Source organism: Cucumis melo, chromosome 8, assembly GCF_025177605.1.
Source record: "Cucumis melo cultivar AY chromosome 8, USDA_Cmelo_AY_1.0, whole genome shotgun sequence".
NCBI classification, from domain to species: domain Eukaryota; kingdom Viridiplantae; phylum Streptophyta; class Magnoliopsida; order Cucurbitales; family Cucurbitaceae; genus Cucumis; species Cucumis melo.
The window spans coordinates 12,833,735-12,856,405 of NC_066864.1; the positions used below are offsets into that span (position 1 = coordinate 12,833,735).

The 22,671-nt window shown below is 31.9% G+C and overlaps 1 protein-coding gene across 4 annotated transcripts; it reads left to right on the plus strand.

Annotated features, from left to right (window-relative positions):
- Positions 1-17,913: 17,913 nt before the first annotated feature.
- On the plus strand, positions 17,914-20,732 carry LOC103495857 (probable E3 ubiquitin-protein ligase RHC1A). 4 transcript variants are annotated; one of them, XM_008457535.3, is made up of 2 exons: positions 17,914-18,093; positions 19,597-20,732. In XM_008457535.3, the coding sequence occupies exon 2, from the start codon at positions 19,608-19,610 to the stop codon at positions 20,505-20,507; it is 900 nt and encodes a 299-aa protein (XP_008455757.1). In that variant the 5' UTR covers positions 17,914-18,093; positions 19,597-19,607; the 3' UTR covers positions 20,508-20,732. The 4 variants fall into 4 exon arrangements, with proteins under 4 accessions (XP_008455757.1, XP_050945347.1, XP_008455756.1 ...); XM_051089390.1 differs by having other exon boundaries at positions 17,915-18,093; positions 18,209-20,732; XM_008457534.3 differs by having other exon boundaries at positions 17,915-18,093; positions 19,544-20,732.
- The last annotated feature ends 1,939 nt before the right edge of the window (positions 20,733-22,671 follow it).

A 22,671-nucleotide genomic window follows, 5' to 3' on the forward strand; every position in this document is an offset into this window, starting at 1 on the left:
GTTCAATGATCATGTCAGGATTGGACTGATATCTACTAACTATCCCTACTGAATAGAAAATGTCAGGTCTAGTACATAACATTGCGTACATCAAGCTTCCAATAGCAGAAGCATAGGGAATGTTACTCATATCCTCAACTTCTTGAGGTGTCTTTGGACATTGTTCTTTTGATAAATGAATTCCATATCTGTACGACAGCATACCCTTTTTGGAATTCTGCATCTTATATCTTGATAACATTTTGTCTATATGAGATGTTTGAGACATGACTAGTGTTTTGTTCTTACGGTTCCGAACTATTTGGATACCAAGAACATATTGTGCATTTTCCAAATCTTTCATTTGGAATTGCGTAGCTAGCCATTTCTTAATATCAGCTAGATGACCTACATCATGCCCAATGAGTAGAACGTCATCTACATACAGAACTAAGAATGCTACAGTAGAATTGATGATCCTTTTGTAAACACAAGGTTCATCAACATTTTGTTCAAAACCATAAGATTTGATCGCAGTATCAAATCTTATATTCTAAGATCTAGATGCTTGGTTTAATCCATATATGGATTTTTGAAGCTTACAAACTTTTTGTTCTTGATCCTTTTGTATAAACCCCTTTGGTTGGACCATATAGATACTCTCCTCAAGATTTCCAATCAAAAAGGCTGTCTTGACATCCATCTACCAAATTTCATAGTCATAAAAAGTGGCGATGGATAAGAATATTCTAATCGACTTTATCATGCCAACAGGAGATAAAGTTTCTTCATAATCTATTCCCTCCTTTTGCCACTAGTCGAGCTTTGAAAGTCTGTACTTTACCGGCTTGGTCTCGTTTTCTCTTGTAGATCTATTTACAACCAATAGGTTTTACATCATTTGGTTGATCTACTAGAGTCCAGACAGAATTGGAATACATAGATTCCATTTCGAGGTCCATGGCTTTGATCCATTGGTCACAGTCCACATCATTCATTGCTTGTTTATAGGTCAATGGATCCTCTATCCCATTATTAGGTATGATGATTTGAGCTTCACTTAAACCTAAATAACGATCAGGCTGTCGTACAACCCTCCCACTACGACGAGGCTCTCCCAACTCTTGAGAAGGATGTGTTAACCAATATTCCTAGTTTTATCAACTACTTTAGTAGATGAACTAGGTCTATCTGTAGTATTCTTGGAAATTTCTTCTAATACTAGTTTACTGCGAGTTTGATGGTTTCTTATGTGGTCTTCCTCTAAGAACGTAGCATTTTTCGATACAAATACTTTATTTTCTTGAGGGTCATAAAATAAACCACCTTTTGATTCTTTTGGATAACCTACAAATATGATAATTTTGAACGACGTTCTAACTTTTTAAGGTTTTGCACCAACACGTGTGCTGGACATCCCCAAATCCTGAAGTGACATAAACTACCTTTACGCCCTTTCCATAGCTCATAAAGTGTTTCAAAAATACTTTTAGAGGGAACGTTGTTTAAAATATAGATAGTTATTTCTAAAGCATATCCCCAAAAAGAATCTGACAACCGAGAAAAACTCATCATAGAGCGAACCATATCTAACAAAGTTAGGTTTCTTCTTTCTGATACACCGTTCTGCTGAGGCGTACTAGGTGCAGAGAGTTGTGATTGGATTCCATGTTCTATCAAATAGTCTTGGAATCGTAAGTCCATATACTCTTCACCTCGATCTGATCGAAATGTCTTTATTGTTTTACCTGATTCATTTTCAACTTCAACCATATATTCTTTGAACTTTTCAAAAGAATCAGACTTGTTCTAAATTAGGTAAACATGGCCATACCTTGAATAATTATCAATAAAACTGATGAAATATTCGTATCCTTCCCAGGCTTTGACATTCATTGGTCCACAAAGGTCTGAATGTACAAGCATCAAATGTGTTTTGGCTCTAAGACCTTTTCCAGTAAAAAGATCGTTTGCTCATTTTTCCTTTAAGACAGGAATCACAAGGAGGTAAAGAGTTATCTTCTAACTGACTTAAAAGTCCATTATTAACCAATCTCCCAATCCTATTGAGATTTATGTGACCAAGTCTTAAGTGCCATAAGAAGGCATTGGAAGAAACTTTTTGTCTTTTATTCTGAGTTTCAGCTGTTCTAAACATTTCAGTATTTAGGACAAAATTTGCTCGTGTTGGTCTTAACTTATATACGTTGTTTTCGAGTATAGCAAAACAAATATGAATACCTTTTCGAAAAATGAACGCTTCATTAATTTCAAAAGATATTCTATACATATGTTCTAACATACAAGAGATAGACATCAAATTTCTCTTTATCTGAGGTGCATACAAGACATTCTTGAGTATGATATATCTATCATTAAAAAACAACTTCAAATCTCCCACTGCTTTAGCTGAGACCATTTCTCGAGTTCCAACTTTGAGAGTGATCTCGCCCTCAGAAAGCCTTTTCCAAGAACTATTTTCTTGAAATGAGAAACAAATATGATTAGTGGCTCCTGAATCTAATATCCAGGTAGAATTTTCGTTTTCCACTAAACATGTTTCAAGAACAAGTAAATCATATTTACCTTGTGCTTCTTTCTCTGCTTTTTTCTGAGCAAGGTATTTTGGGCAGTTTCTCAACCAGTGCCCATTTTCACCACAGTGGTAACACTTACCTTTTTCTGTAGTTTTCTTTTCCATGTTCTGTTTGGGAGTTTTCCTCTTTCCCTTCTTTTCTATCCTATGATTAGGTTTTAAGGGTCCAACTTTAGATTTAGAGGACGATCCTATTTTGAATTTTCCTTTTGTAGTAGCAACATTTGTTTCTACTTCTTTTCCTTTACCTTTGGTAAGATTTTGGAAACGCTGGAGCTCATTCAGAAGGGTTGTCAGGTTAAACTCTATCTTGTTCAGGGACGCATTTGTTTGAAATGGTATGAAGCTCTTCGGAAGAGACTCTAAGATAAAGCTAACCTGATTAGCCTCATCGATGGCACCACCATTTACCTCAGCAATATTGAAGTGCATCATCATGTCCAGGACATGTTCTCTAACAGAGGTCCCTTCCTTCATACGCTTAGTGTAAATGTATTTTATTGCCTCGTGTCTTAGGGACCATTCTGGTTGCCTAAACATTCCTTTTAACGAATCCATAATCTCTTTAACCGTGGCTAAGGATTCAGAGAAGAAGGAATTTTTCTTTATAGAGAAGAATGAATTTTTCTTTACAAAGAATTTTTTTTAGAGAGAATGGGAGCGTCTCAGTCTTCGCAAAACTCACCCCTAAAAAACTTTTGTTACGAAAAAATTCCCTCTTCTGCAGACGGAAGAAGTGGGAAGTTGAGAGAATATATGGAAACGTGGGAAAACCACCCACGTTCCCTATTAATTTAATAAATAAATATTAAATTAATATATATTAAAATAATTAATTAAATTAAATAATTAAATAATTAATTAAATCATATTTAATTAATATTTCATTTAAATCATATTTAAATGAATATCTCTCGCATAACCTATAGGTTAATTTAATTAAATCAAATTAAACTAAACTATCAATTAATTCTCCAATTAATTAATTTATAATATTTAATTTAATCCAAAATTTGAATAATATTCAAATATAAATTTCTCCCATAACCTATAGTTTTAATATGTATCACATACACATTAAATTTTAACCTATAGTTTTAATATGAATCTAATTCACATTAAACTAATATTTGAACTCATTCAAATATTTTATTTTCTCGTAATTTAATTTTGAATCATATCCAAAATTAAATTTATATAATAAAGTCTAATTAAAACATAAATTTTATATTATAATGTATCAACATACATTATATTAATTCCCAAAGTAAATTTGGACATTTCAAATTACAACCAATGTAAATAAATCTCATTACTCTTTACGAGCTAGGAAGGGGACCTAATAGACCTACAGATCAGAAGCTACAAGAGATTAATTAGCTAAACTCATTAACCACATTAATCAATATTCGTTAACTGTGTACGCTCCACTAAAGACTCACAGCTGAACTCTTCTCACTGTAGATATATTTTTGTGTCCACGGATATAGACCAATACCAGTATGTTAGTCCTTCACAAGTGTTCGTAACACCAGCTGGGTCAAATTACCGTTTTACCCTTGGGTTACTTCTAGTTCTTAAATACCAGTGCTCCTCAAATGAACAACCTGTTTATGGTCCAACCACTAAACAAAAACCCCTCTCGTGCCATAGAGAGGGTAGGACCCTTTGTTCAAGTCCCGAAGACACCATTTAAGGGAACACTTATTTACTTACCCTAATGGTGGGAATGAATGAATTTCATCTTATGTGATTATGTTCCCAGCTCCCCACTCAGTCTTGTCCTCAAAATGATAAGCATATTGAGTCGGCAATCTGGCCACTCTCAGTCGTATAAATCAAAGGACAATTCCTCGCAAATAGGAGTTCATAATACACACAGGATTAAGACTAAGTCACCTAGGTCATCCTAATGAAATAGAAATCCAACTAGTTAACGGAGTTACATCTAGTGATTACTATTTCGTGGTCCAGTCTTATGCAAACTCATCGCATAGGATACCTTCACTCGCATGTCGCATACATGAATGTATTGGATCAATGTGTTTGTATCAAATAAGTTGTATCCATAGTGTTAACAGAATAAGGTACCCAACCTTAATCCTATACTATAGACCCTTTAAGCTGATGTTGAACATTGATCTCTGTATGTCTCTACATACTGTTCAAGACTCATCAAACAGCTTAGAATGTTAGTTTATTGGATTTAGGTTATTAAGACAAAACTAATGATATAATCTGTAACACTTATTGAAATTATAATAATAAAATACTTTATTAATAACAGTCAATTGATTATATTTACTATCTACGAGTTTTAGGACATAAAACCCAACAGGTGCAACCAGCAGATAAGTGCTGCGACAGAGCGAACGAAACTGGTGGAGAAAGTCTTCACAGTGCAATAAAAAAAATTCTCTTCTTCTCTCTTTGATAATGGTGAATCGTTGTTTCTGCCTCTATTAGCCTCTCCAGCCTTCAATTATTTATAAGGAATGAATGAGATCATATCTAACAGCTTGTTGAGATTTTACGTTTAAATTGTTGAGATCTTCATCTATATATTGAAGAAGTTAGAGATTGTTTTTTTTTTTAAATATATATATATATATATATATATATATATATATAAAATAATTCAAAAGAAGAAGATATTTGATTTTTTTCACTGTTAAGAAGAGAAAAACGTTGATCTGTTTAAAACAAAAGAAGAATTTTTTTTAAGATATTCAAAAAAATATATATAAGAATAAAATAAACAAACATAATAAAAATAAAAATAAATAAATAAGTAAAGATAAAATATCTTTTCTTAAATTAAAAAAAATATTTTTTTATTATTATAAACAAATTAAAAGAAATAAAGAATAAGAAAACGAGTTTAAAATAGAATTAATTTTTTTTTCTTTTTCTTCTAAATATATTGAAAAAATATTCCAATAACAAAATAAAATAAAATAAAATAAAATAAAATAAATAAATAAAAACTTTACTTTCTCCGATTTATGTTTTACATTTAAAAAAGAATTGGGAATTAAAACAAACCAAACTTAATATAGCATTTTAATCACTCATGTCCGAAACATAGTGTGATTAATTTGACATTTTTAACAGGAGCCAAAGTCAAGAATAAATCACTTGTATTTTGGTTTTAGATTATCGTTTTCGAGATTCACCCACTTATGTACGTGCACGAATCTCAAAAAGTGGCATTTGTTGAGTAAAAACTTTTAGCCAATTAAATTCTGCCACGTCATCGTAGCAAATATTGTGATAATTATAATTCGATTGGGTTTTGGTAATTAAGTTTTCTCATACCCAATCCAATTAAGCCCTAAATATAAAAATTGAGCCAAAGAAATAATAGGCCCAAGCACGTCAAACAAGTGGGCCCAAGTCTGAGTCCACCAAGCAAATGGGCCCAAGCCCAAGACGTCAAGTAAAAGGGCCCAAGCCCACCTAAAGCCCATGAAATTTCTCTCTAAATAAAAACCTTTGCCATTCATTTTAGGAGCTTTTGGGATAGAAGGAAGAATTGAACCTCTGAAGAATTGAAGACTCAAACTTTAAAAGCTATCAAGATGTATAAGTTATTATCAACCTCGAAATCATCTTTTTGAGAGATCGAAGACTTGGAAGATTAAACTTTCCAAGAATTCCAGAAGATTAAAGATTTGAAGCTCAAATCGATTTGCAACTGCAACTTCCTGAAGATTGAAGACCACGAAATTCTAAGTTTATTTTTGTACTCAAGAGAAAGCATCAAATAAGTAAACATTAGAAATTGTATCCACTGTATCAATCAATATACAAGTTTCATAAGTTACATTTTTTCTGAAATCTCGTATTAATAAGTATTAGTATATTAGTTAGATTTAAATTATATTCAGACAAATTATAGGAAATCAACAATTAAAAACAGTAATATATCATATTGCATAAAAAACATTAATACATTATATTATAAAACAGCAGTATATTATAAGAATATATATAAATTTTAAAATAAAATTAATAATATTTTGTACAAATTAATAAAAAAAAATTGATTATGATTTTTATAAATTAAAAATACATGTGTGCAAAATGTACGTAGTAAGAATACTCACTAATTTCATGAAGTTTCTATACTGTAAAATCCTAAGTGTTTGATTCTTTATTGTAGAAATGTTTAGGTAAAAGTGTAGTGCTACTTTCATTCACTATTTGACAAAATGTTAAATGGTTTATTTATCTTACAGATAATACTTAAATGCTACATATGTAGGAAGGTATTAAATGAAAATATTTCTATATTAATGTAGTCTGGATGTTAAATAGTATATCAACATTTTCAATTTCACTGATTTGTATTTTCCTTTTCATTCATTTTTTTAGAAAAAGTATTTCATTCATTCTTTTACGATTTATTATCTTATAAATTTCCATAATTTAATCTTAAATAGATTCTCAAAAGCCAACTAAACTTATCCATATTTTTAAATAATGTTTATCAATTTTACCTTTCTTGTTAGAGTGAAACAAAAATTTCAAAACATAGTTTCTATATCTAATATCATACGAAAAGGTTCTCCATCTTCGTTTTTTTTTCTATCTTTTTGTTTTGAGGAACGTTGATGAGGACTGAGAATCTATCTATCCCACAGTAGATAAAAAAGATAGGAGAAAAGAAAAAAGGAAAAGGAAAAGGAGAAAAAAAAGTTATATGTTCCATTATTATTCCACATGAATAAAAATGATAGAGATGGGGTGATAAATTTGAATTATTACAAACCCCCCCATATCTTTTCTTCCTGCTTTAGCTATTATTTGGATTCATATATATGGATATATGTATGTATGTAAACTTATGTTGACGAAAAATTATTTAAAGCAAATAGTCGGATGTGGGGTGGAATAAAAACAATGATAGATTCATATTTTTTATAAAATTAATTTTAAAACGTCTTTTTTTATTTAATTTGTGACCGTTACCAACTGTTATCAACCATTTCGACTGTTTTGAACCATTGAACAATTTGGACCAATGCAATCGTTTCTTAATTAATTTTACACCACTTATCACATTGATTCTCCACGATATATATAGCACATCTCCATCTCATTTGAACATATAAAATAAGTGTTTTGTGAGTGACTTTCTTAAGTAAAAATAAGTGTTTTGTGAGTGACCTTAAGTAAAATAAGTGTTTTGTGAGCGACTTTCATGAAGAAAAGATGTGTTTTAAAAGTATTATTTCTGAGTCTGTAGTCATGCATAACACGTTCTGTATAACTATATATTGTTGTGTTGAAATTGATGTTATTTGAAAAGAGAAAACTATTGATTTCTATGTGATGACTGTGATGCTTGTGTTCGAGTAAATCTTTAGCCTTATTCCTATCAAGTGAGCTGCTATAATGTGGTGTGCATATAATGTGTAAAGGTATCGTGTGGACAACCTGTGCAACGAGAAATGAACCAGAAAAATTCTTGGATGCTATTAATAGAGTGAACATCGTAGTAGTCTAAACGCAAAATGTCGGCGAGAGTGAATCCCAGTAGCCTTGACATAGGGAATGGTTCATGTTCTTGGTGGAAAGGAATAAGAGGGAGTGAGTGTGATTTCTATGATTTAATGGAAAGAGGCGTTGAGCCTATGTTTGTGAAATGAAAATGAATGTATGTGATTGATTTGTATTCCCTAAAAGGTATTTAAACTCTCACTCACTAAGTAGTTGACTTATATTTTACATTTTTCCTTCTCTAGGTTATCAGGCGTTGAGGCCTAGTAAAGAAGGGTAAGGTGAGTTACTACGCGTTGAAGCGAGCAATCTAGGCGTTGAGTTGAAGAAACAGTTCTAGGCATGGAAGGCCTAAAGTTTATGTTTTTAAGTCATGTTGTAAAGAAAGCATGAGTTCTGTTTGTATTTGGTGTAAAGTGTCAAGTTAGTAAAGAGAAGAAGATGTGTTTATTCAGCTGCATTGTTCTGTGCTTATTACTTAATAGTTAAAGAGCTTAGGTAAAGCTAAGTTAAGTGAGTTAAATTGATTCTTTAAGTCTTTTCCGCTGCAATGTGTTGTAAAAGTCTCTTGAGTTTAAAGTTGAAGCTTTGCATTGAGATTGGTTTAAGAAGTTTTTTTTTGCTTACTAGGTGTTCAGCATGTTATCTCGTAGGGAGATATATCCGCACTAGTATAAATTTGTGTTTTAAAGAAGCAAAATTTGTGTCGTAAAGAGTTTCAACGACACAATTTTTACGTCATTAAAGCCACTGTGAAGAAAAGCTATATAACGACACTTTGGAACATGTGTCATTAAATATGCTTAGATGACATCAACATTATGTCATTAATACTTATACCTTGACACAATAAATATGTCACCAATGTCTATAACTCAACACCAATATATTGTCATAAATATCCTTACATTGACACTTTAGACGTGTCATTGTTATCTATACCTTGACACCAATATATTGTCATTAATACCCTTACATTGACGCTTTAAACGTGTCACCGTTATCCATCGCTCGACATGAATATTTTGTCATTAATAACCTTATATTGATGCTTTAAATGTGTCATCGTTATCTATACCTTGACACAAATATATTATCATTAATACCCTTACATTGACGCTTTAAATGTGTCATTGTAATCTATCACTTGACACGAATATATTGTCATTAATACCCTTATAACGACGCTTTAAATGGGTCACATTTCAATATAACTCGGTGCTAATATATGTTGTCGCCACGTACCCGAGACGACGCAGAGCGGTCGACGTCCTTAAAAGGGGTTTAATTTTAAAAATAAAAAAAAAGAGGAGTCGTCACCAATCATTTTTACGGTGTGATTGGATACAGAAATAAAGTGAATCATTTTAAATAAAATAAAACTGGTCAACAAAAAAATTAGAGTTTAGTTCGGGAGTCATTTGTGTACAGAGAAGGTATTAGCACCTCGTAACACCCGTTTAGAAAAACGGTGGCCAAATTTTATGTTTTGAGTAAAATTCATTTTTTTAAAAAAAATTATGTCTTATTTCATTGCTCACCATTCCAATATTTGGAGCAATTATCCATAAAATAAGTGGGATACACCCATTAATTAGATTATATTGAGGAAAAATTCCTCACCTTAAGAGAATAAGAAATTATTACAATTTCTCAAATTCTATCATAGACTAGTTTTCGAATAAAGTTTCTTTTAAAACATTGATTAAATTTTTTTTATTGGGATCAAATCTCGGACTCCCAGAGATATTGATCCCTCATCTCAAGAATCTAGAAATAACGGACTCCCAGAAATTTTTAAATTCCATCGTAGGATTGTTTTTAGCGAAATCGGCATGGGTTATTATATAAAAAAAAGATTAGAAAACCTTATGAAATATATATTTAATTTTGAGTTTAAAAGAAATAAATTTAAAGCGAAAAAATTAATTTAAAGCGAAAAAATTAATTACATGTAATTAATGTTAACAAAATGATTTTTTTTAACAAAATGAACAAATAAAGAATCTTAACCATTATTACAATTAATATGATTTTTCAAAAATTGTAAGATAAAATTAGGTAGCTACATATGTCATTTTAAATGTTTCGTTCCACATAATTCTTGTCTAGAAATGTGCTTCGACGACATTGTTTCTGTTTAATAATGACTTACATGTTTGGTGTCGTTATTCTTTATTTTCACAACACATTTTTTCTATCATATATTTATTCTTTAAAAAAACTTAAATACTAAATTTCAACATTACACACATATGTTTAGAAAGATATTTATATTGATAATAAAAAATATAAATTACACTATCAGTAAAGTTTTTACAATAATCCAAAAGATAAATGAATTATAATATTACATATACGTGTGAATAATCTAATCAAATGGCTGATGCATAAATGGACTTGATTGATATCATGATTCATGGATTCTTCAATCACCTACAGATTTGAAGAAAATGAACCTTAGCCAACATTCATTACGGAAAATGCATAAGCATAAGCATAAATATTAAGTACATGCCAAATAGATTTCACCTTCTTAATAAGCAGACAAATGAACTTTTCAAAATAAGTCAAATTTCATACAGCCAAGGTTCTTAATAAAAGACCCATAAGGGATGTAAAAGATAAATAAAAACACCTACTACATAAGCGTAAACAAAGTATGTAAATGTTGCAAATAAATTTTCAAGGACTACTATAACCACAGGATAGTCAACTCATGCGTTAACCAATATCTCCACAACACATGTGCAACAAAGTATCAAGTTCGTAGGTACATGTCAACATGATTTCTGACCCATATTTCTAGTAGTGATTTTCACTTGTTTTAAACCAATCCTATGAAATGCTTTTAAACTAGGAAGACATAATATGTCCAGTGTGCCAAGAAAGCTTGTACTCATGATCTAATGATTTCACTCAATAATAAATTATAAATAGACAAGAGGATTTAAATGAGAACAATAATGACCAACAAATCTCCAAATTGTATCTCTACAACAATATGATATTGTCCACTTCGAACATAAACCCGCATAGCTTTATTTTCAGTTTCACCCAAAACTTTGTATCATTGGAAATTGTTGTTCTCTGAACACTTATAAACTCATGATCAATTCTTTAGCTAACCAGTTTTTACTTCGATCGCATTTCCAATAACCACTCTAATAAAAAAAATCACGTTTCCTAATCAAAAGATACTTATTCTATCTGTTAGAGATGAAAATGTACCTTTTTCCTCCAAATCAAGCCTATAAGTTTGTAGGGGCCATAAGCTTTAGACATTTTCCCTACCTAACAACAAAAAATATACACAAGTACAATAAGTCAAGGCTTAGGCCTTCGAAGTTGGCAGAATTCAAAATCAAGTCCAATTTCAACTCCCAAACGGCGTAGAGACAACTTAATATAATTAACAAAATAGAAGTGGAAATATCCAATTACTTGGTTTTTTGAGAGAATAGGATCCAAATGACAGAAGGGTACAGTAGTTACCTGCATAAAAGAAGCCAAGAAGATTTTTTTTCCATTGTTTCAATTGCCTTCACAACTGAATTATAGTTACGCCCATATAAGAGAAATGCTTTACTCCAATAGAAATGACTGTCATTATACATATAATGAACCAGAAGAAAGTATGAACACACAGGAAAGTTTGAGACATTTATTTCTAATGAAAACCATTATAAGTGATAAGATGAAAATTGATTGATAAATGAAAGTTCATGTACTTGAAAATTGATTGACAAACAACTCAAATTTATTGTGAATTTCACCAGAGGACTCAAAATAGCAATCAAATAACTCAAATTTCAACAAAAAAAATGCAAATAGGAGAAACGAGAGTGAAGGAGACGAACCAAAAATAAGGAGCACGAATGGAATGAAGCACTGGATGGCAGAAGATCTTGTACCAGACAATGGGTTCAACAGTGAAGGCTTGTTGTGTCGTCAACAACGATAGTTGCTAGAGTGGAATCGGTGAGTGTTGGAGTCGACTAAAGCGGAATTGCGGGTGGCTGGAGTGGAATCAGTGGGTGGCTGAAGTCAAATGGTGTGCAATCGACGGCAGTGGACTTTGCGTTTTTGGTAGAGAGAAGGAGAAAAAGCCTTTGCATTTTTCGAGAGAGTGTGTGTTTTAAGAGAAAATAATCCTTTATTATTTAATTTTAATTGTGTGAGAGAGAGAATTAAAAAATTTTAAAATTGAGGGCTTTTTTGATTTGGAAACTTTTTTCATGACACAAAAAATATGTCGTTAATTAATGACGTGAATATTATGTCAAGAAAAAACAAAATTGTGTCAGGAAAATTGTGTCAAGAAAAATTCTGCATTTTTTTATTTTTAACGACACATTTTACTCCCATCACACCCTTTTTTATTTTTAACGACACAATGTTTTTATTAGCAGTGTCGTTAAAACCCAAATTTGTACTAATGTCGTTGCATGTCTAGGCCGCACATCTTCACTTATGTTGTGTAAAATAAATTTTGGGTCAAGGCTTGACTTTAACTTCACTGTGAAAGGATTTTAAGAATATCTAAGACATAAGAGGAAGAAGTTCTTCCTAGAGAGTCTGATCACCCGACTGAGAATTGAGGAGGAAGCTCATCATGCTTACCAAAAGGTAGAGGTAAAAGTTGTCCCTAGAAATAATTTTACTTTTGTTCTGAAACCAAACCTAAAATCAAAAGTAAAAAAATTAAGGCTCAAAATCGTAGTCCCAACAACCTGAGTTCGGAAGTACGGTACAATTTCTATGTTTTAATTGTAATAAACTTGGACATTTAGCTTGAAAATATAGAAACATGAATTGTCTTGTTGCTGCATAAGCGAATATGATAGAAGAAGATTAAGTAGCTATGATCACAAAGATAAATGTGATTGAGGGTCTAAAGGTTGGTGGCTAGATATTGGTGCATCATGTCATGCATGTCATGATCTTAGTCTTTTTAGAAAATATAATGTTGTCTTCTTTTAATATTTGGCATGCTAGACTTTGTCATGTAAATAAAAGGTTAATTAGCAACATGAGTAGGTTAAACATGATTCCTAAATTATCTTTGCATAATTTTTATAAATGTGAATATTGTAGTCAAGCTAAGATAATTAAGACTTCACATAAAGTTGTAACTAAGATAGTTGAGCCTCTAGAAGTGATTCATTTTGATTTATGTGAATTTGATGACATGACAACTAGAAATAATAAAAGGTATTTTATAACATTTATAGATGATTATTTTGAGTTCACTTTTATTTACTTGTTTAAGAATAAAAGTGATGTATTCGACATGTTTAAAGTATTTTAACAGAAGTAGAAAATTAGTTTCATAAGAGGATTAAGAGACTTCATAGTGATAAAGAAACAAAATATGATTCTATTGCCTTTAATGAGTTTTATAACTTAAAAGGAACAATACATGAAAAAATTACACCTTACTCTCCTAAGATGAATAGAAAAACTGAATGGAAAAAATAAAATTCTAACTGAGTTAGTAGTTGCTATTTTAGTAGATTCATAAGCAGCACCATCTTGGTAGGGTGAAATAATTAAATAACCTTAATATAGGATTCCTAAAATAAATAACACAACTTTACCTTAGGATCAAGAATAAAACACCAAATTTGTCTTATCTAAGAACTTGGGGTTATTTAACCTATTTTAGAATTCTTAATCCTAAGTGAAGAAAACTAGCCAATCGAGCATATGAATGTGTTTTTATAGGATAGATTGAAAACAATAAAGCATATTATGTTTTTTGACTTAGAAAATAAGACAATCATAGAATCAGACGATGTCGATAACTTTGAAGATAGATTTTCTTTTAAATTTAAAAATAGTGGTGGCTCAAGTTTTAGTAGCTTTCCTTTAATCTAGAAGAAGCAACAGAGTGAGAACCACTAAAACTTTGGAGAAGCCTTCGAAATGTACAATGTAGAAGAATATTCTAAAGATCTAAAAGAAGCTTTATCCTCAATAGATGTCATGACAAGAAGCTATTAATGATGAGATAAATTCTCTTGAAACAAATAGGACTTGGCACCTAGTTGACCTACCCCTTGGCCACAAAGCAATGGGTTCTAAGGAATAAACACAAACCTGACTGATTGTAAAAGGCTAGATTGGTAGTAAAAGGCTTTAGATAGAGGGAAAATAGACTTTTTTGATACATTCTCCCCCGTAACAAGAATCACCTTAATTAGAGTGTTGATTTTCTACAACTATCATAAACAATCTCTTAGTACATAAAACAGATGTTAAGACTGCTTTCCCAAATGTTGATTTAGAAGAAGAGATCTAAATGGAACAACTTGAAGGTTTCATAGTTCATGGTCAAGAGTCTAAAGTTTGTAAGCTAGACAAATCCCTCTATAGCCTAAAACAAGCTCCTAAGCAATGACATGAAAAAAATTTATAATCTAATCATGTTGAGTTCAAAGCAAATGAGAGTGATAAATGCATCTACTATAAGTCTGAGAATGACTTAGAACACCGAAACGTTGTTGAAAGAGTCACGAGATACCTTAAGAAAACCCAAAAACTTGGATTATGTTACCAAATTTAAAGTTTTCTATTGTCCTAGAAGGTTACAACGATGCTTATTGGAACTCCCTCTCAGATGACTCATAGGCTACAAGTGGTTATATCTCCAATATAGCAGGAGGGACTATTGCTTGGAAATCCAAGAAACAAACTATTTTACCCCCCTCCACAATGGAGTCATAAATGATAGCACTAACTACTGTTAGTGAAGAAGAAAGTTGGCTTCAAAGCTTCCTATCAGAGATCCCATATGGAAAAGACCAGTTGCAGCCATATTCATCGACTACGATAGTACTGCAACTATCACAAAAGTTCTAAATTGTTATTATAACGACAAGAGACAACAAATATGTCATAAGCACAGTACCATTAGAGAGTTTTCACTACTGGCACAACAGTAGTGAATTATATACAAACTGATAATAACTTGACTAATCCTTTGACGAAAGGATTACCTAGAGAAAAGGTTTTTAAAACCTCAGAAAGAATAAGACTCAAACCTATAAAAGACTAAGTCACTTAATGAGGTAAACCTAACTTGAAAGACTGGAGATCCCAAGAAACAAGTCTAATGGATCATAACTGATCATATAAGTGATATAAGGAGAATCATGTTTATAATAACCAGGAGTTCCATTCTTATGATACAATGATTAGTATGACATCCTGAAGCGAATGGAAAAGGTTGAACTTAGTTGTTAATGAATTCTGTATTTGACGACAAGTGAAGCACATAGCTATAGGAGTACTCTTGATAGATTCACCTATATGGATGTGGAAGTGAGGGTTGCTTAATTCCTATGGAAATTTAGGCAAAATCTCTAGAGCATCCACTATACTACGATACACGTGCAAGGCCTTAAAGCACGACCATTTAGAACTTCACTCTTGGATAAGACTGCGTGCTCAATGTTGTTAGAGATAAAGTTCGAAACCAATGGTTCTAAATCATTGTCACTACGTTACTTCACAATATTCTAAATTATTATCACAACGTATAGGTTCAAGTTGTAAATCACTTTTACTTCAACTCGGGGATTGTCGATGAACAATTATTTAAAGCAATGATGTGGTGTGGTGTGGAATAAAAACAATGATAGATTTATATTTTTGCTAAAATTAATTTTGAAATTTTTTTCTTTTAATTAATTTTGATTGTTATCAATTGTTTCAATCGTTTCGATCGTTACGAACATTTCTTAATTAATTTTACACTATTTATCACGTTGAACCTCCACTGTATATATAACATACCTCCCTCTCATTTCAACATATCAAACAAAAAATAAATAAATTTCCTCTCCTCTCACTTTCTACCTCATATTCTCTCCCTTTCTGATTTGTTCTAATTTTGTTTTTCGAGCAAGTATCCTTTAAGGTCTTGGTATTATGTTCGGTTTTGGTGCAACTCCGAACGAATAACAAAGGTTGTTTTATCCTAGGGATGACAAAGCAATTCCAAAATTGTTTGCATATCCAGCAAAGCCACAAAACGTCTTAAAAAAAGCGAGATATGCGACTCAGCCATATTACAAATGGGTTTTTATTTTGTAGATTTGTTCTTTTGATGTATAGTTCCACAGTGCAATTAACAAATTATTATAAATGGAAAAAATAGTTTTAATTATTTACAAAATATAGTAAAATTTTAGATTCTATTAGTGATAAATATTGATTAACTTTTAGCAATATCTATCAATGACATTGATATACACCGATTGATAAAAAACAATTAATGCCTATCATTAACAGAATATAAAGTATATACATGTACCTAATTTCTTAAAGTACAAACTAAGAAAAGAAAAAAAAAATCCTATGAAATCTTATAAAGGAAAGCCAAATTTTGTTTCATATTAATTTGTTCTAATTTACCATGCAATGATTATCCAATTATGTTTTTTTTCCTAGAAAAGAATGCATTCTATCCCTTGTTCTTTGATAGCACACAAAATGTATTATTTATAGTGTCTTCGGTTTTAGTTAATCTTTGGATGTATATTATTGTTTACACAATCTTATTTCCTTTTTATTTTTATGAGAAATTTTTAGATTGTTAAAATTCTAACATTTTTATAAAACTTTTAACATTAAGATTGCAAGCCAACAATGGTAAAAAAAGGTTATTGTACATATACAAAAGTGTTGATAGTCTTAGTTTTCAAATTAAATGTTGATGTTCATGGATATTTTAAGAATAATTATAAAAACAAAAAAAAAATTAAATTAAAAAATAAATACTTAATATTTTTTAAACAAGTTAAAATGTATATTGTTTATATATATTCACTTATTTTTATGTTCCATAAGTTCTTTTTCTAAAATAATAAAAATATTTATTCCTCCTATCAACGTTAAACTTAGAGAATTATTAAAATATTGACGAAAATATTGACAAAAGAAAATTGATATCCTACCTTAACCCAAGTTTGAGGTACAATTTTACAAAATTGAAAAATTAAGTGTTAAAATTATTACAACTAGATTAAGATAATTTCAATCATTTACAAATATAACAATTAGACTTAAAGTATTAATAAATATATCACAATGCAATAGAATATGTAGATATATTAAAATTTAAATCCAACTATTTAATTCTAAGTGAGAAACGTTATCATCGATAGGGCTTAGTTAATCAGTGGTAAAAGTCTATCACCGATAGATTTTTCTATTTTACAATTCTTTAAAAATGTTGGAAACACTTGGTCATGCTTATTTTTTTAACAAAGCTATCCATCGATGGTAATATGCAAAGTGAGCAACACTTGATTATGATTGTTGTTGTTTAGTTGTTTTATCTAATAATTAATTAAATATGAAACTTCCTGCCAAATTTGTAATCAACAACATAATATAGTTGTAGAGTTGAGCATCACTAGTTCAACTGCGTTTGAAAATTATGTGAAATACTGTTACCATTACAGATACTATTTTTTAAGGTACAACAAGTGTACCTTCAATCTTGAGTGAGGAAGACTATACCAATTATAATTGAACAAGACTCATTTTAGTTGGTTACAATAGGATAATTATAAAGAATTTGTCACTATTACCCTTACAATTACAAATACGTAGAAGACAGTGATATCATAGGATGTAAAGTACTATTGCATATGATAAGAAGATGAGGATGATGCCATACAATGCAAAGTAAAAGAATGCTTTTGTAGTCGAAAGAATTATAAATAATATAAGCCACAAATTAGAATGCGTAAAAATCCAATCAATTAAAATAAAAGAAACAAACAATAATAAAAATAAAAAAGAGATAGAGAGAAAATAAAATAGAAAAAAGAAAATGAAAACAAAAGGTCACGTCGCTCCTCTCTCGACCTCGTAGCCCAAAGCCTGGGTTAACCCATCCGCTCTGTCTTCTTCTTCTCTCTCTCTCTCCTCTCTCCGTTTGTTCAGTTCAAGAAAAGGGAAATTGGGTTGATCCACTTTTCTCTTTCGTCTTCCTAAAGGTGAATTTCTGCTGCTACCCATTTTCTAGGGTTCCCTTTTCCTCCATCTTTTTCTGCAATTCAATGCCTCTCTAACAGTTTTACCTTCTTTTTCTGTCTCTTTTCTCGTTTTCAGTTTGCGGGTCTTTGTTGTTCTCAATCTTTGTTGCTTGAGTTGTTTGGGGAATTTATTGAAATGGGTGGGTACTGTTTGGATCTTTCTTGGTGGGTGTCTTTCATTCGTTTCTATGGCTCATTTGGAATGAAAATATTGAGTTGTGTTGGGCTTTTACGTTGTGTGTAGTGGGAACTTTTGAAGTTTTGTTCTTGTATGCTTTGTTTGGACTATGGAATATAGTTTCAATTTTTTTCGTTTCTTGCTTTGTATTTGGTGAAATCGGTCTCAACTTGGGCAGAAATTAATGCCCTCAACTAAGTTAAGCTCTCATTTTTCTATTTCCTTAAGAATTTGGCTAATTATACGATGATTTCTGTGGCTGGAGTAGAATGTTTTTGTGACTGTTGGTGGGATTTGGGCATTTATGTGTTTAAAATTTTTTGTTGTTCTGTTGGATGAATTTGGTATGATTGATTTATTTCAATCTTTACTCAATCGTGAGTACTTTTTTAATATAGTTTTTAGAAGGTATTAGTTGTACCACTTCTTTCGATAGTGTACAATTTTCCGACTTTAGTATAGTCCAAGTGGTTAAGACAATTGCTCTCAACCAAGAGGGCTAAAGATAGGTTCGAATCATCAGCCCACTTGTTTTTTTTTTTTTTTTACTAAGAATTAAACACAAAACAAACAAAAAAAAATGAGTCATCTATCTTCATTTTTATGTGAACAGAGTTAAATTCTAAGCGCTGAGATATTTCATGAGATCTTGGGTACTTTTTGTCTGAAGAGTATGTCCCCATCTTTCCATAGTTAAACAAGGATAGTTAGACTGAAGATGAGTAGGCCTAGCAGTATGTATGCTTGCTAGCAGCCATGTAATTTCATCGGAGTGGAGTTCTTTTGTAAATGTTCCATTCATTGCCTTGGGACTTAGCTCAATCTTCTAATGTTTCGTTAAAATCTAAAAAATGATGGAAGTATGGACATCATATAGGGTTATGTTTGTGCAAGTATGTTTTTGTTGAAAAACCAAAAAACGGACTACAAATGGTATCAAGAGTGTGGTAGATGAAAAATATGAAGTGTTTGATCTCTGGGTTTTCTGATTGTTATATATGCATAAACGATAAATTTTGTTGATGGTTGGATCTGAGTGGTATGTATGGATTCTAAAATGATGGTTTCTTTCATTTCAGCTCGGCTTTTATGATATATGGTTTGGTTCTTTAATTCTTTTTTTATGTCGTATCAGTTGTTTTTTATTTAATCCACCCGTTGAAGTTGATTTAGTGAATATATATTGCGAAGTAAGACATTATGCTGAGATAATATATTTTGGTGCTTGAGGAGTTCCAGGGATAAGTTCCGGTGTTATTCCGCTTATATATTTTAGTAAAGAGCAGGATAAGAGAGGATGTCAGCTGGTCGGAACACCCATTGGTGTTATAGATGCAGAAGGTCGGTACGTCTCTGTGGTAGAGATGCAGTTTGCCCCAACTGCAATGGAGGATTTATCCAAGAACTTGATGATATGGTGCCTGGAAATCCATTTGATTTCTTTGGTCTAGATCATGATGAAGATCGCGATCATGGTCTGGGTGCATTCTCTGCTTTTATGAGACAACGTTTAGCCGAAAGAAATGACATGAGGGGAAGATCAGAGTCGCTTTTTGAGCATAGCCCGGGATTTGGTCCTTTATTAATATTTGGTGGTCAAATACCGTTGAGAAACAGCAGGTTAGAAGCTCTCTTCAATGGGGCTCCTGGCATTGGTATTACACGAGGCGATAGTGGTGACTATTTCATAGGCCCTGGACTGGAGGAGCTATTCGAACGGCTTTCAGCAAATGGTCATCGAGGCCCTCCACCAGCATCTAGATCATCAATCGACGCAATGCCCACAGTTAAGATCACACATCGACATCTTCGCTCAGATTCGCATTGTCCAGTCTGTAAAGAGAAATTTGAACTGGGGTCTGAAGCAAGGCAGATGGCCTGTAATCACATGTACCACTCAGATTGTATTGTTCCATGGCTAATCCAGCACAATTCTTGCCCCGTCTGCCGCCAGGAACTGCCGTCACAGGGAATAGGAGGTGGGGGTGGGGGACATAGCACCAACGATCAAAACCGAAGCAACAGCTATAGCAACGGGAGTGGCTCCCGGGTCAATCCAGGTAGACGGAATCCATTCTCTTATCTGTGGCCATTTCGGTCATCTAGTTCCAACTCCAACCATGGTGGAGCAGGGAGCAGTGAACCGTCGAACCACCAAATGGGGTATTCGGGATATCGATACACTAATTCACCATGAATTGAAGTTTGGAGATTGTTTGTTTGTAGTACAAAGGGTTGAAGATAAGCTTTGTTTGAAGAAGATACACAGGCTGTTGTATTTTTTGTGCAAATTTTCCTATGTAAATGACCTTATAATTAACTTGTAGTTGCTTATTGCTTCTGCTGATGTTTTCTTCATCTTCCATGTCAAAAAGATGACACATCAATTATTAGTATAAAATGGGAAAAATATTTTACTGCCTCTCGCTGAAGTGCTTTTATATATATGTATGTATAGAATTATATATATATTTTATTTATTATCAAACCAGAGATGTTGTAATAGTTGTCTTTGGAGGGGGTTTCTTCTACCCTCGGCCTCTAGATTGTTGTTTTGTTTGGTTCAATTCTATGCATGGTTTCTTGGTTCAATTCTATGTGTGGTTTCTGGGTGTAGAAAAAGTAAGTGTAAATATTATTTTTGCTTAGCTATAGGTAATTAATATAACCCATTGGGCTGGAAATTTGATGTTAATGAATAAAAAAATCAAATTTAGTGTTTGTGATGTGAAAAATCAATTATGGTTAACAAAAAATTATATTTTAGTCTTCATAATTATAAGTTTAAAAAAAAAATGCTTTCTTCAATTGGTATGTATTTGGATACTTATTATCTATGAATTTATCAAAATCAAAAACTCTTCTTAGAAAGAGGGAGGGATGTTTTATTTACGTGAGAATTAGTTACAAGGTGGTAGTTACAAAAGGGTAGCTAACTAAATGAAAGCCTAATTAAGAAAAGAGTCTTTTGGCTTTACATCAAATCCACCCCGCATAAAATTAACTCGTCCTTGAGTGAGCTAAATAGCTAATTGAAAGTCATTTAGAGCATGAGAAGCATTTAAATCAGCAACATCAACAACAAAGTTGATATGTATGTCACAAAGCAACTCAACGTGGTAATTTGGTTTGTCCATTGGTTTGCAAATTGAGAAGGTTCAAATGCATTCTTCCACTCATCCCTCAACCTTATTTGAATAGGGTGGTATTCACCCTTGAGTTCCATTTTCGAAAAAATCAAGACTCCATTAAATTGATCTGAGTTACCTATTCGTAGAATTGTGAAGTTATACTTTGTTGCAATCTAATTGATAACTCTATTATCAATTTACATCCTCCAATATAAGCTAAGGCTTGATTGAATGTGCTTCTTTTCTTTAATATTTCTTCAATATGGTTATGGTGTATCTCATACTTCTTTAGATTTGTCCTATAGCGAGAAAGATTAGGGATTGTAACACCTAAAACCTAGTCGATACGGTGTTGAATATCTCTTAAAGGTGATAGTCCCTTAAATTTTTCTCTAAGTTGTGGTAATTCATCAAACCACTCTTGCACCTCTTAAGGAACTTCACTATCGTGCGTTCTTTGAACTTTTCCGCTATAACAAGTTCTTGGATATCAATCCATCTTTACTTCATTAATGATATACCATTATTAATTGTAGAAAAGAAATGGTTGCTTTCACTCATTATATTTTTGAGTTAACTCCCTTATCTTTCTTCTTATTCAAAGTCTCCCTGTCCATCTATTGGAGTTCAAAGGTATTCTCTCTCTCCTTATGCAAGGCTCAAGTATCATATTATCAGTCTTTCCAAAAAGTTATGGCAAACATCTGTTTCTAACCCATCGAACACAATTTGATCTTTATATCTATTCACAATTGAGAGGGGAATCATACCAATTTCATTGACTTGAACTTCTCCATCTATAACGGCTTAAGTTTAAGAGGAGGACATAAATAGATCGATATTACATCTAAATGAAAGAGATATCGAGGATATAAAAGTAAGGTTAAGAAAGACTTAAAAGAATTAAATGTTACTACCTATACCAATAAGGTGCACTTACCTTTTTGGTGGCTCGATCATAGGAACTCTAAAGCTAAGCATGCTTAACTCGAAACAATTCTATGTTGGATGACCTTTTGGGAATTCTCCTAGAATGCATGTAAGTGAGGACAAAGCATGCTAAAAGGACTCGTGTTGGTTTGTGAGGACGACTTTCACTCTAATAAGCCTTTATGACAAGTAAGAATGATGTTGTAAGGTCGCATGGATGTAGGGGAATATAGGAGATTTGAATTTTAAATCTTGGTCCAAATCCTGAGCTTGGGATGTTACACCATCCTTCTTTACCAA

Coding starts and splice junctions, on each gene's coding strand:
- LOC103495857 (XM_008457535.3), top strand. CDS start 19,608: ATGTCAGCTGGTCGGAACACCCATTGGTGTTATAGATGCAGAAGGTCG.